This window comes from Panthera tigris, chromosome C2 (genome assembly GCF_018350195.1).
Source record: "Panthera tigris isolate Pti1 chromosome C2, P.tigris_Pti1_mat1.1, whole genome shotgun sequence".
NCBI lineage: Eukaryota > Metazoa > Chordata > Mammalia > Carnivora > Felidae > Panthera > Panthera tigris.
The window spans coordinates 68,830,732-68,844,410 of record NC_056668.1 but is presented as its reverse complement, the minus strand read 5'-3'; the positions used below and the strand labels follow the sequence as shown (position 1 = coordinate 68,844,410).

Sequence of the window (13,679 nt, the reverse complement as noted above, 5' to 3'; positions counted from 1 at the left end):
TCTGTAATTTCCATTATACATAGGTTTATTAAAAAGTGTTTTTCAGCATTTTCAATCAAAAACATTTTTTTTTCTGTCCGGACATTTAGAAACTACATGTTTCTATTTAGCCAGAAAAGTGATCTTTCAGGACTTCTCTTGGAGTTTATTGCCATCTTGTGGCTTAAAAAAAATAGCCAGGTGCAATGATTCTATGGTATTTGGGCATGGCAATTTGGGCTGCACAATTTTTATTTGGAACTTCTGATAAAATGCTCAACATTTAGCCTTCCTCGTCCCTTCCCATGAAATATCTATAGTGCCCAATTCATTGTGACCCCCAAAAGCCCTGGCACATTCCCAGATTTCCTGCATGAGGTTTTGCAGGGTTACTACTTCCAGTTAAGAACCATTGAGCTAGAGAGTTCCTTAATATTTATAGGGTAGGTTAGAATTCATGACCACTTCCTGACTTTAGACTCAAGTCTGAGACCACTATGTACTCACAATAGAACAACAACAACAACAAAAATGAAATAGAAGTGAGTGGGAGGAGACATGGGTGGCATTTGGTCTTTGGGCTTAGTCATTTGACAGATGGTACATAATTCTCTCAGATGGAAGCCACTGGAGGAAGAATATATTGTTTATTTGTTTATTCATGTTATTTTTGAGTTCGAAGATAGGGAAAAGCCTGTGAGTTAAGATTTAGATATGCAGAGTTTGTCATTTAGACCATCTGGAGATCTATACGGTAATAAGTAGAGCACAGGAACAAGATCCAGGATAGAAATGCAGACTTGGGAGTTACTCCCTGAACACATTTTTGTTGAGTTATAGATTTGGCACTGTTGTAGGCACTGGAGAAAACGGTGATTAAGAACAAGTGATTTGTTAAAAAAAAAATGAACAAAAAAACCCTAAGTGATTTGTGAAGTGATGTGACCTAGGATGGAGCTAGAGTGATGCTAAGCAAAATTAGTCAGGGAAAGACAGATACAATATAATTTCACCCACGTAGAATCTGAGAAACATAACAGATAACATAGGGGAAGGGAAAGAAAAATAAGATAAAAACACAGAGGGAGGCAAACCATGAGACTCTTAAATACAAAGAACAAACTGAAGGTTGCTGGAGGGGAAGTGATTGGGGGAATGGGCTAAATGCGTGATGGGCTTAAGGAGGCCACTCCTTGGGATGAGCACTGGGTGTTACATTGTAAGTGATGAATCACTGGGTTCAACTCCTGAAATTTATACTACACTGTATGTTAACTAACTTAAATTTAAATAGATTAATTAAAAAAAAAAAAGAACAAGTGATTTGTTATCAGCGTGTAAGTGGTAAATTCATCAGGAAGGTATAGAGTACGAACGTAGGCAAGGGTGAACTGGTGGGAATAACAGCTTTTTAGGGAAAGGACACAGGAGGAGGAGACTGTGAGAGAAACCCAAGAAGGAGCAAGTCAGGATATGGCAGGAAAGCTGGGAGAGGGATGTCACAAAAGCCATGGGAAGGAAGACTTTATAGGAAAGATCTTTGCATAGCATTCAGACTAAACAGACTGACAAAAGAGATAAAAGAGGGTCGAGAATAAACATCACCAGATGAATTGCTCAAAGAAAACCCAAGAAAACCTGAAACAGTATTCCATAGTTTTAAGGAAATTAAGGATAATAGAATCCTTCTTAAAGGCAGGAAAAGAGAGAATGTTTAAAGGAGAAAAGACAGGAAAAGGAGAAGAAAAGTGAATTAGATGAGGTCAGGAAAATGAAGCAAAAAATCTCACAAAAATGAAAACAAAATAAACAAATATGAAGTCAGGGACCTTATATTCCATTAGGATATTTTTTATATTCCATTAGAACCTAAGTAATATGAGCGCTCATTTTTGTTGTTTTTTTAGGTTTTGCTCTTTTCCCCCCAAATCTTTTGGTTTCAATTACTACTAAATTCATAGTTCAGTGGCTCCAACCAGCCTTCACTTATTCTTCTTCCCAAACCCTTTTTCAAAAAAAGTATTGATATATACATACATATATATATATATATAAATATAATTGATATATACCTATATATATAATTGATATATATATGATTTTGTGGTAAGCAAACATATATATAATTTTGTGGTAAAATATATATGACATATTTGTCTTTTTAACCATTTTGTAAGTATACATTTCAGGGTCATTAAATACATTCACAATGCTGTGTTCCCACAACCACTATCTGTTTCCCCCAATTTTTTTCATCCCCAACATAAACTTTGTACCCATTAAACAGTAATTGCCTTTCTTCCTTCCCCTTAGCCTCTGGTAATGTCTGTTCTCTTTTCCATGTGAATTTGAGAAGGCTGAATGTTTGTCCCTTTTATTTGCTGCTGTATTTCTAGTGCTGAGAATTGTGCCTAACACTCTGATAAATGTTTGTTAAATGACTGAAGGCATGGTGGATAAGCTTGAAGAAACAAAACAAAATAGAGAATAATTAAAAATTATTGTAAAGAAGATACATATGGAAGAGAAACAAAGAATGCAAAATTTGGCATAATTAGCGTTCCTGATAAAGAGAACAGAACAAATGGATTAAAGATAAAAGATATGTAAGGGTGACTGGATGGCTCAGTCGGTTGAGCGTCCGACTTTGGCTCAGGTCATGATCTCACAATCCGTGAGTTCGGGCCCCGCGTCAGGCTCTGTGCTGACAGCTCAGAACCTGGAACCTGTTTCAAATTCTGGGTCTCCCTCTCTCTTTGCCCCTCCCCCACTCATGCTCTGTCTCTGTCTCTCTCTCTCTCTGTCAAAAATAAATAAACATTTATAAAAAAAATTTTTTTTAAAGATAAGTAAATAATGGGAAATTTAGTAATCTAAAGATCTGTGTCAGAGGATCAGCAGGGCATTCAGGATCCCAGGAAAACTATTATAATGATCCACACCAACACATAAGCTAATAAAGTCACTATATCATAAGGATAAAATAAAATTAACTTTTATAGACACTCAAAATAAAAGCAAATATATAAAAAGAAAAATATCAGGCTGGCCTCAGCCTTTTTTTTCATAGGAATATTCATTGCCTGAAGATCTTAGAACATTATTTACAAAGAGCTAAGGGAAAGTAAGGATGCCCCAAGAATCCCATATGTGACCCAGCAGTCCTTTCCATGTAAAGTCAGCAGTCATAATCTCAGGAGTGCAAGAACTTAGAAAATACGGCACTCTTGGACTCCTTTAAAACGAACAAAAAAATCATTGAATGGCAAATTCCAGTCAACCAACAAATGAATTCAAATAAAGGAGTGGATTAGAGATGAACATTGAATCTATACATAGAACTAAGACAACTATGGGAATTAAGGTTACAGAGTAGAATGTGTTAGTAATCTTCACAATATAGATTCCAAAATTAATGTTTTTATATCCTATTTCCTTTATTTAAAGTTATCTAGGAATAATATTTCATGAGGTAGAGAAATATTTGTCTAAAGTTCATTAGTTCTAATTTTACTTGTTACTTTTTCCTTCAGATAAAATCATGTAATCCTAAATTCAATACATAATATTTTAAAATAGTATTTTTTTAATGTTTATTTATTTTTGAGAGAGAAGAGAGACAGAGTGCAAGTAGGAGAGGGACAGAGAGAGAGAGGGAGACACAGAATCTGAAGCAGGCTCCAGACTCTGAGCTGTCAACACAGAGCCCGTCGCGGGGCTTGAACTCACAAACCGTGAGATCCTGACCTGGACCGAAGTCGGCCACTTAACTGACTGAGCCACCCAGGCACCTATAAAATAGTATTTGTAATATTATCCTATTATTTAAAAATTCTGTTTGGCTAATTTTTTCCTCTTTCTATAGGCTTAAAAAATGTCTAAATGATATCCAACAAGTAGTGATTATTATTTCTGCTTAGAATTGTGCTAGAGGTTCTAACTAGTAAAATAAGGCAAAAAAAGGAAATAAAAGTCTTTTATTTATTTAATTTTTTAAATGTTTTTGTAATGTTTATTTTTGAGAGAGAGAGACAAAGCATGATTGGGGGAGGGGCAGAGAGAGATGGAAACACAGAATTGGAAGTAGACTCCAGGATCTGAGCTGTCCACAACAGAGTCCCATGCGAGGCTCAAACTCATGAGCTGTGATATCCTGACCTGACTTAAGGATCCTCAAGTCCAACATTTACCCAACTGGGCCACCCAGGTGCCCCTATAAAAGCCTTTTAAAGTACAGGCTGTATTATTCACAGGTGACATGATAGTCTTTGTAGAAAATACTACAGAACCTACAAAAAAGCAACTAAAATTAATAAATGGGTCTAGCAAGGTTGTAGGATATGAGATCAATATACCGTAGGCAATTATATTTCTATATACTGGCAATGAACAATTTGAAATGAAATTTAAAAACAATACTTTTAAGAGTATTGTCAAAAAATATGATCAATTTAGGGGTAAGTTTGATTAAAAACGTGTGAGACCTGTATACTGAACATTATAAAACATTGCTGAGAGAAATTAAAGAAGACCTATATAAGTGAGAAATAAACCAGATGCATAGATTAAAAGACTTATTATTGTTAAGATGTTAGTTCTCCCCAAATTGATCTATAGATTCTATGTAATTGTGGTCAAAATCCCAAGAGGTTTTTCTGTAGAAAGGTGATTCGAAAATTTATATGGAAATTCAAAGAATCTAAAATAACCAAACCAAAGCAACTTAAGGAAAGGAGAATAAAATTGGTACTATACTATTTCAAGACATAAAGTTATAGTAATCAAGACAGTGTGGCATTGGTGTAAGGAGAGACATGTATAATTGAAACAGAATGGAGTCCAGAAATAAACTCACACACAAAGGTAACCAATTCTTGACAAAGATGCCAGGGAAATTCAATGGGGAAAGAAAGAATAACCTTTTCAATAAACAGTGCTGGAACAATTGGAGAGCCATATACAAAACAAAAACAAAAACAAAAAAAGGAAAGAAAAAAAAACCTCTTCAAACTTTACCTTACACCACATATAAAAATTAACTTGAAATAAATCACGTCTAAATGTATAACTAAAATATACAGAACTTATAGAAAAGATAAAAAAAATCTTAGTCATTCTGGGTTAGAAAAGATTTCTTAAATATAACGAAAAATATAAGTAGAAAAAATTTATAAGTTGGACTTCATCAAAATATAAAATTTGCTCTTCAAAAGACACTATTACTAAAAGTGAAGAGGCAAACAACAGAGAATATTTGCAATACATTTAATGAAGGACTTATACATATAGGACATATGAAGAACTGTTACAACTCAAAAAGCTGGCAAAGTATTATAATGGACACTACATCAAAGAAGATAGATGGATATCAAATAAGCATATGAAAGTATCTCATCATTAATCATTAGGAAAACGCAAACTAAAACCATGATGAGATAACACTACATATCCATTAGAATGGCTAAAAATTCAAAAGACTATACCAGATGTGAGTAAGGATGTGGAGGAACTGGCACTTGCATAATTTACTGGTGGGAATATAAAATGGTACAAATACTTTGGAAAATAGTTTGGTAGTTTCTTAGAAATTAAACATAAACCATATGATCCAGTCATTTTGTTCTTAGGTATGTATTCAGAGAAGTAAAAGCATATGTCCACATAAACGCTTACTTGTGAATGTCCATAAGGAAACAAGCTAAATGTCTGTTAGCAGGTGAATGGATAAACAGATGGTGGTATGTTCACACAATAGAATACCATTCAGTAGTGGAAAGGAAAGAACTATTGATATGTGCAACAGCATGGATGAGTCTCAAAATCATTATGCTGAATGAAAGAAGGTGGGATAAGTATGTATCATATGATTCCATTTACAATATAATTGTAGGGGTGCCTGGGTGGCTTAGTTGGTTAAGCATCCAACTCGATGTCAGTTCAGGTCATGATCTCACAGTCATGGAATGGAGCCCCACATGGGGCTCCATGCTGGGCATGGAGCCTGCTTGAGATCCTCTCTCTCCCTGTTTCTCTGTTCCTCCCCTGCTCATGCTCTTTCTCTCTCTCTCAAAAAAACAAAACAAAACAAAACAAAAACTAATATAATTGTATACTATATAAATATATAGTATAAAATTCCAGAAAATGCAAACTAATTTATAAATTAGTGGTTGTTTGGGAAGGGGATATTATGAAATGGAGCATGTGGAAATTTTGGGGTGTGATGAATATAGTAATTGTGGTGATGGTTCCACCACATCATATGTTAAAAACTAATCAAATTATATACTTCAAATATGTGCAGTTTAATATGTTTTATTTTAATAAAGCTATATTTAAAAACAATAAGTACACTGAAAAAAGAAATATTTGCCTAAATGTCAGCAGTTCTTTTCCTTTGTTTAAATCAAGTATATGAAAATATAATACATAATATTTGCTAAAAACATGTGCAACTATTTAAAAAGATTTTTTGTCATATCATTTTTTATAGAATAGTCATGTTTTATTTTTTTTAATGTTTGTTTATTTTTGAGAGAGACAGAGTGTGAGTGGGGGAGGGGAGGAGAGAGATGGAGACAGAATCCGAAACAGGCTCCAGGCTCTGAGCTGTTAGCACAGAGCCCGATGTAGGGCTTGACCTCACAAACTGTGAGATCATGACCTGAGCTGAAGTCGGACACCCAACCGAGTGAGCCACTCCAGGTGCCCCTAGATCAATTATGTTTTAAAAGTCTGGCTTTGAAAACTGGGAATGAGAGGGAAGGAGAATAGGTAACTGTACAGTTGGGTTGGAGGGAATATCTTCTTAAATATGGGGGCTGTTTTGTTAATCTTCTCAGCTGAGGCACATGAGCCAGTAAAGAGTGAGAAGCTGTAGGTTCAGAAGAGAAAAGGCGTGGAATAGGAGCAGAGTCCTTTAAGGTAGAGGAAGAAATGGGATCGAGGAAGTTGATGAGGTTCCCCTTCTCTAAGACTAGAAGAAAGAGATGAGGATTAGTGTATATATATGGATACATTTGTACACCCTGGGCAGAAGGATAACAGTTTGTCCCCAAGCCATATTATTTTTAGTGAAAACAGGAAAGTATCCTACTGAGAGTTGGAGGATAGGAATGACAGGCTTACAGTGAGGGATGAGAGTTTAGGCTGGTCATATAAGGGAAGAAGAGAAGAAATTGACCATGGATGTACAAAAAGATTGTCAAGCAAAGCTTCTGTCACATACTTGATGTGTAAGAGGACCTCAGTACCTTCTGTTTTCCTAGAAAATACCAAAAGCAGCATTCTAGTTGGAGTTGCAGATTGCCAGTCTCTGTTGCCTTTTCTAGATTCTCACTCTTTATTATAAACGGGAAATTTCAGAAAAGTAGAATTGTACTGAAACAAACATGGGATTGTATAATACTGTTGTACTTCTGTAGCTTGCTTTTTTTCATTTTATAATGTGTCTGGAAGATATTTCCATGTCAGTACATGTAGATATCTCTTTTTAAAAACAACACCTGTGTATTAGTATTTCTTATTATGGATGTACCATAATTTATGTGGCATTTTAAGTTATTTCTAACTTCTCGCTATTAAATATTGCTATTGTGAACATCTTTGTATATATCTAAAGATTATAGATGCTTTTGCACATGTACTACCTTTGACCCTTGAGCAATGCAAGAGTTAGGGGTCCTTACACCCTACAAAGTAAAAAATCTGTGTGTAACTTTTGATTCCCCCAAAACTTAACTACTAATAGCCTACTATTGACCAGAAGCCTTATCAATAACATTGAATGTATTGTTGACTAACATATATTTTGTATGTTATATGTATTATGTACTATATTTTTGCAATAAAGTAAGCTAGAAAAAAGAAAATATTAAGAAAATCATAAGGAAGAGAAAATACATTAACAGTACTGCACTGTGTTTATCAAAAATCTGTGGATAAGTAGACCTGCACAGTTGAAACCCATGTTATTCAAGGCTCAATTATATTTCTAGGCTAGATAACTTAGAGTTAGAATTATTTTGTTAAAGATAATAAACATTTCACATTTCACATTAACATTTCACATTAAAGATAATACATTTTCACAGTATCACATTGGATACTGTCAAATTGCCGTTCAATTGGTTATATCAGTAGGCTCTCACCAGTCGAGAGAATTCATTTGCCTCACCAACAAATAATGTTATTTCTTTTCATTTTTGTCAATCCTGTGGCCATAAAATATCTCTTGTTTTAAATTTGCATTCCTTCATATTAGTGAAGCTGAGCATTTTTCATATGATTATAAGCCATTTCTATTTCTTATGTGAATTGCCCGTTTTTATTGCCTTTCTTACCGATTTGCAGGAGCTCTTTAAGTGTTATGGATCTTTTGTCTTTTATATATGTGGCAGGTATTGTCTTCCAGAATGTTAATTCTAGAACACGTTTTAAATTTTGATACAGTTAAATCTTTTATTCTTTTCCTTGATGGTTGCTGGGTTTCGAATCTTGCTTAGAAATGCCTTCCCCACCTCAAGATTATGTAGGTTTCTACCTAAAGCTTGTATAGATGCTCTTGTTTGTTTGTATATTTTCTGTATACCTCTTTCATCTATCTGGAATTAATACATGCAAGTGATGTGAGGTAGAGCACTATCATTTTAGATTCAGTAACAAAAATAAATATTTTAGTACAGAATATGTTCAGGTAATTAATTTTGGAAGGATAATAGAGACAACTTTTTTTCAGCATTAACTTCCTAGAAGTAAACATTTTTGTAGTTCCTTTTGTATGTTCCAATTTGTGAGGGGACTACACATTGTGAAGTTCACTGTAGGGCAAAGTTGCTGCTTCCTAGCATTCTGTCTTTTAAAATAAGGCCATTACATTTTCCATCTAATAAAGAAAATTATTAGAAACATAGATTTGCATTTCCCAATTTTTTCAATGTATGACAGACCAAGCAAATACATGTCTGATAACAGTCAGTCCCTGTAGGTGTTCTAGTTCATAGTTAGATCTTTTAAAGAGTACATTGTTACTACAGTAATGAAAATACAGAGAAGGAAGACAGAAGAAGAAAATAGCAAGAGGAGATAGGAAACGGAAAAAAAAAAAAGACAAAGAAATCATTGAGAGAACAAAAAAAGGAAAAAAGAAGAATAAGAGAAATGTCAGCCTTTTTCTTGTGAGGGGAGAGTTTAATGTTGTCCCAGGCAATCTTTTCAAAAATATCACATTTAAAAAAAAAAAAAAAAAAAAAAAAGCTCTATACATAGTAGCAGTGATGTGGTTTTGTTGTTTTGTTTATTTGGTTTTTGTCTTTTGTTCTGGGGATGAGATGGACTTCTGCTATCCTAAGTGGGTACCGTCTTTCATGCTCTTTTTTATTTTTTATTGTTTTAATCTTTTTTTTTCAACATCAGTGTACTCTTTAATCCCCACCCCCTGAGCGAAATAAGTCAGTCAGAGGAAGACAAATACCATATGATCTCACTCATGTGGAATTTAAGAAACAAATGAGCAAAGAGAGAAAAAGAGACAAATCAAAAAACAGACTCTCAATTACAGAGAAGAAACTGATGGTTAGGAGAGGGGAGGTGTTATCCTTTTTAACAGGCTGTTAGATGTACACTGTTAAATGAGTTTGGGAATCATGTTTATTTATTATTTCGTTTAGGCAACTGAGAATTTTGAACCGACAACTTAGAGAACAAGAAAAAACTCAAAAGGCGCCTGGTTCTCTGGAATGCAACCTTGAATGTAGGTAAAAGAACTTTAAGAACTGATGATAAATTCTTTGTGGTTCTGGAAATACTGATAAAGAATTGAGCTTTCTTAATTATTTTGTCATAAGAGGACTTTCTTTTAATCTACATTTGAAAAAATAGGAATAATACCCTTATTAAAAATTAAAATAGCACAGAAACAAAAATAAAAGATCTGTGCTATTATGTCCCAATAATACACCCCTATTTCTTTTTTAAAAGGCTGTACTTCCTTTCACATGTCTTCTGTTCATATAGAATTAATGTGTTTCATAAATACTGAGTTCCTGCTGTATGCCAGGCACTAATAGAACTATATATGTATTTTATTTTTTCTTTTTTAAAAATGAGATTACACTCGTTATGCTCTTCTGTAGCTTGCATTTATTCACTTAACATGTAGGGAGCATTTTTCTTTTTTTTCCTTTCTTGTTCAGGTTTTTATTTAAATTCCAGTTTGTTAGTGTACAGTGTATTGTTAGTTTCAGATATAGAATTTAGTGATTCATCACTTACATACAATACCCAGTGCCCTCCTGAATACCCATCACCAATTTAACCCATTCTCCCACCTGCCTCTCCTCCAGTAACCCTTAGTTTGTTCTCTATTGTTAAGAGTCTGTTTCCTGGTTTGCCTCCCTTTTTTTCCTATGTTCATCTGTTTTGTTTATTAAATTCCACATATGAGTGAAATCATATGGTATTTTCTTTTTCTGACTGATTTACTTTGTTTATCATTGATACTCTCTGGCTCCATCCACGTCATTGCAAATGCAAGATTTTATTCTTTTTTATGGCTGAGTAATATTCCATTGTGTATACATACACACACACCGCATCTTCTTTATCCATTCATCAGTAGATGGCCATTTGGGCTTTTTCCATAATTTGGCTGTTGTTGATAAGGCTGCTGTAAACAACAGAGTGCATGTATCTCTTTGAATCGGTATTTTTGTATCTTTTGGGTTAATACATAGTAGTGCAGTTGCTGGATCATAGGATAGTTTTATTTTATTTATTTATATTTTTTTTAATGTTTATTTTTATTTTTGAGAGAAAGACAGAGTGCAAGTGGGGGAAGGGCAAAGAAAGAGGGAGACACAGAATCGGAAGCAGGCTCCAGGCTCCGAACTGTCAGCACAGAGCCTGATGCGGGGTTCAAACCCACGAACCGTGAGATCATGACCTGAGCCGAAGTGGGTGCTTAACGAACTGAGCCACCCATCCACTCCTGGTTTTATTTTTAACTCGTTGAAGAACCTCCATACTGTTTTCCAGATAGGCTGCACCTGTTTGCATTCCCACCAACAGTGTAAGAGTGTTCCCCTTTCTCTGCAACCTCACCAACACCTGTTTCCTGTGTGGTTCATTTTAGCCATTCTGACAGGTGTGAGGTGATACCTCATTGGGTGTTTTAAATTTATTTTGAGAGAGAGAAAGAGAGTGTGCATGTGTGAGCAGGGGAGGGGCAGAGAAAGAGGGAGAGAGAGAGAATCCCAAACAGACTCTGCACTCTCAGCATGGGGCCCCATGTGGGGCTCGAACTCACAAAACATTGAGAGAACAACCTGAGCTGAAATCAAGAGTCAGAAGCTTAACTGACCAGGCACCCCTCTCATTATAGTTTTGATTTGTATTTTCCTGATGATGAGTGATGTTGAGCATCTTTTCTGTTAGCCATCTGTATGTCATCCTTGGAAAAATGTCTACTCATTTCTTCTGCCCATTTTTTAAGTGGATTATTTGTTTTTTGGGTGTTCAATTTTGTGAGTTCTTTATGTATTTTGGATACTAATTCTTTAACCAATATGTCATTTGCAGATATCTTCTCCCACTGTGTAAGTTGCTTTTTAGTTTTGTTGATTGTTCCTTCACTGTACAGAAGCTTTTTATTTTGAAGTAGTCCCAATGGTTTATTTTTGCTTTTGTTTCACTTGCCTCAGAAGACATATATAGTAAGAAGTTGCCATGGCTGATGTTAAAGAGGTTACTGCCTATGTTCTCCTCTAGGATTTTGATGGTTTCCTGTCTCACATTTAGGCCTTTCATCCATTTTGAATTTATTTTTGTGTATGATGTAAGAAAGCAGTCCAGTTCCATTCTTTTGCATGTTGCTGTCCAGTTTTGCCAACACCATTTGTTGAAGAGACTTTTTTTCATTGGATATTCTTTCCTGCTTTGTTGAAGATTAGTTGACCATACAGTTGTGGGTTTATTCCTGGGTTTTTTATTCTGTTCCATTGATCTTTGTGTTGTTTTTCTGCCAGTATCATACTGTTTTGATCACTACAGCTTTGTAATATAACTTGAAGTCTGAAGTTGTGATGCCTCCTCTTTGCTTTGCTTTGCTTTGCTTTGCTTTGCTTTGCTTTGCTTTGCTTTGCTTTGCTTTGCTTGGGCTATTCGGGGTCTTTTGTGGTTCCATACAAATTTTAGGATTTTTTGTTCTAGCTCTGTGAAAAATGCTGGTGGTATTTTGATAGGCATTGCATTAAATGTGTAGATTGCTTTGGGTAGTATAGACATTTTAACAATATTTATTCTTCCAATCCATGAACATGGAATGTTTTTCCATTGCTTTGTGTTGTCTTGAATTTCCTTCGTTAGTGTTTTATAGTTTTCAGAATACAAATCTTTAACCTCTTTGGTTAGGTTTATTCCTAGGTATCTTATGGTTTTTGGTGCAATTATAAATGGGATCGAGTCCTTGATTTCTCTTTTGGCTGTTTCATTGTTGGTGTATAGAAGTACAACAGATTACTGTACATTGATTTTGTATCCTGAGACTTTACTGAATTCATGTATCAGTTCTAGCAATTTTTTTGGTGGTCTTTTGGGTTTTCTACATAGAGTATCACGTCATCTACAAATAGTGAGAGTTTGACTTCTTCATTGCTGATTTGGATGCCTTTATTTTTTTGTGTTGTCTGATTGCTGAGGCTAGGACTTCTAGTATTATGTTAAATAACAGGGTGAGAGTGGACTTGTTCCTGTCTTGTTCCTGACTATATAGAGGAAAAGCTTGCAGTTTTTCCTCATTGAGGATGATATCAGCTGTGGGTTTTTTTGTATATGGCCTTTATTATGTTGAGGTATGTTCCCTCCATCTATACTTTGTTGAGGGTTTTTATTATGAATGGATATTGTACTTTGTCTGATGCTTTCTCTGCATCTATTGAGAGGATCATATGGTTCTTATCCTTTCTCTTCTTAATGTGATGTATCACATTGGTTGATTTGCAAATATTGAGCCATTATTGCATCCCAGGAATAAATCCCACTTGATGATGGTGAATGATTCTTTTAATGTACTGTTGGATTTGATTTGCTAGCAATGTGTTGAGAATTTTTGCAGCCATCTTCATCAGGGATACTGGCCTGTAGTTCTTTGTTTTAGTGGAGTCTTTGTCTGGTTTTGGAATCAGAGTAATGCTGGCCCCATAGAATGAGTTTGGAAGTTTTCTTTCCTTTTCTATTTTTTAAAATAGTTTAAGAATAGGTATTAACTCTTTTTATAAATTTAAATTTATATTTATAGTTATATTATATATATTTATATTATAACTATTAAATTTATAACTTTAAATGTTTGCTAGAATTTGCCTATGAAGCCATCTTGCCCTGGACTTTTGCTTTTTGGGAGATTTTTGATTACTGATCCAGTTTCTTTGCTGGTATCGGTCTGTTCTAGTTTTCTATTTCTTCCTGTTTCAGTTTTGGTAGTTTATATGTTTCCAGGAACTTATCATTTCTTCCAGATTGTCTAATTTGTTGGCATATAGTTTTTCATAATATTCTTTTATAATTATTTGTATTTCTGTGATATTGGTTGTTATTTCTCTTCTCTCATTTATGATTTTGTTTATTTGGGTCCTTTCTCTTTTGTTTTGATAAGTCTGGCTAGGGATTTATCAAGTTTATTAATTTTTTCAAAGAACCAGCTC

At 34.6% G+C, this 13,679-nt stretch overlaps 1 protein-coding gene across 3 annotated transcripts in view; it reads left to right on the top strand.

The window, feature by feature from the left end:
• The window catches only part of CCDC14 (coiled-coil domain containing 14), a 56,129-nt gene that overhangs the window by 23,865 nt on the left and 18,585 nt on the right, over positions 1-13,679 (top strand). For all 3 annotated transcript variants that reach the window (XM_007098296.2, XM_007098295.2, XM_042956546.1), the window contains one exon: positions 9,648-9,730. In XM_007098296.2, the coding sequence (XP_007098358.2) occupies positions 9,648-9,730 (83 nt within the window). The remainder of the gene's footprint in view (positions 1-9,647; positions 9,731-13,679) is intronic.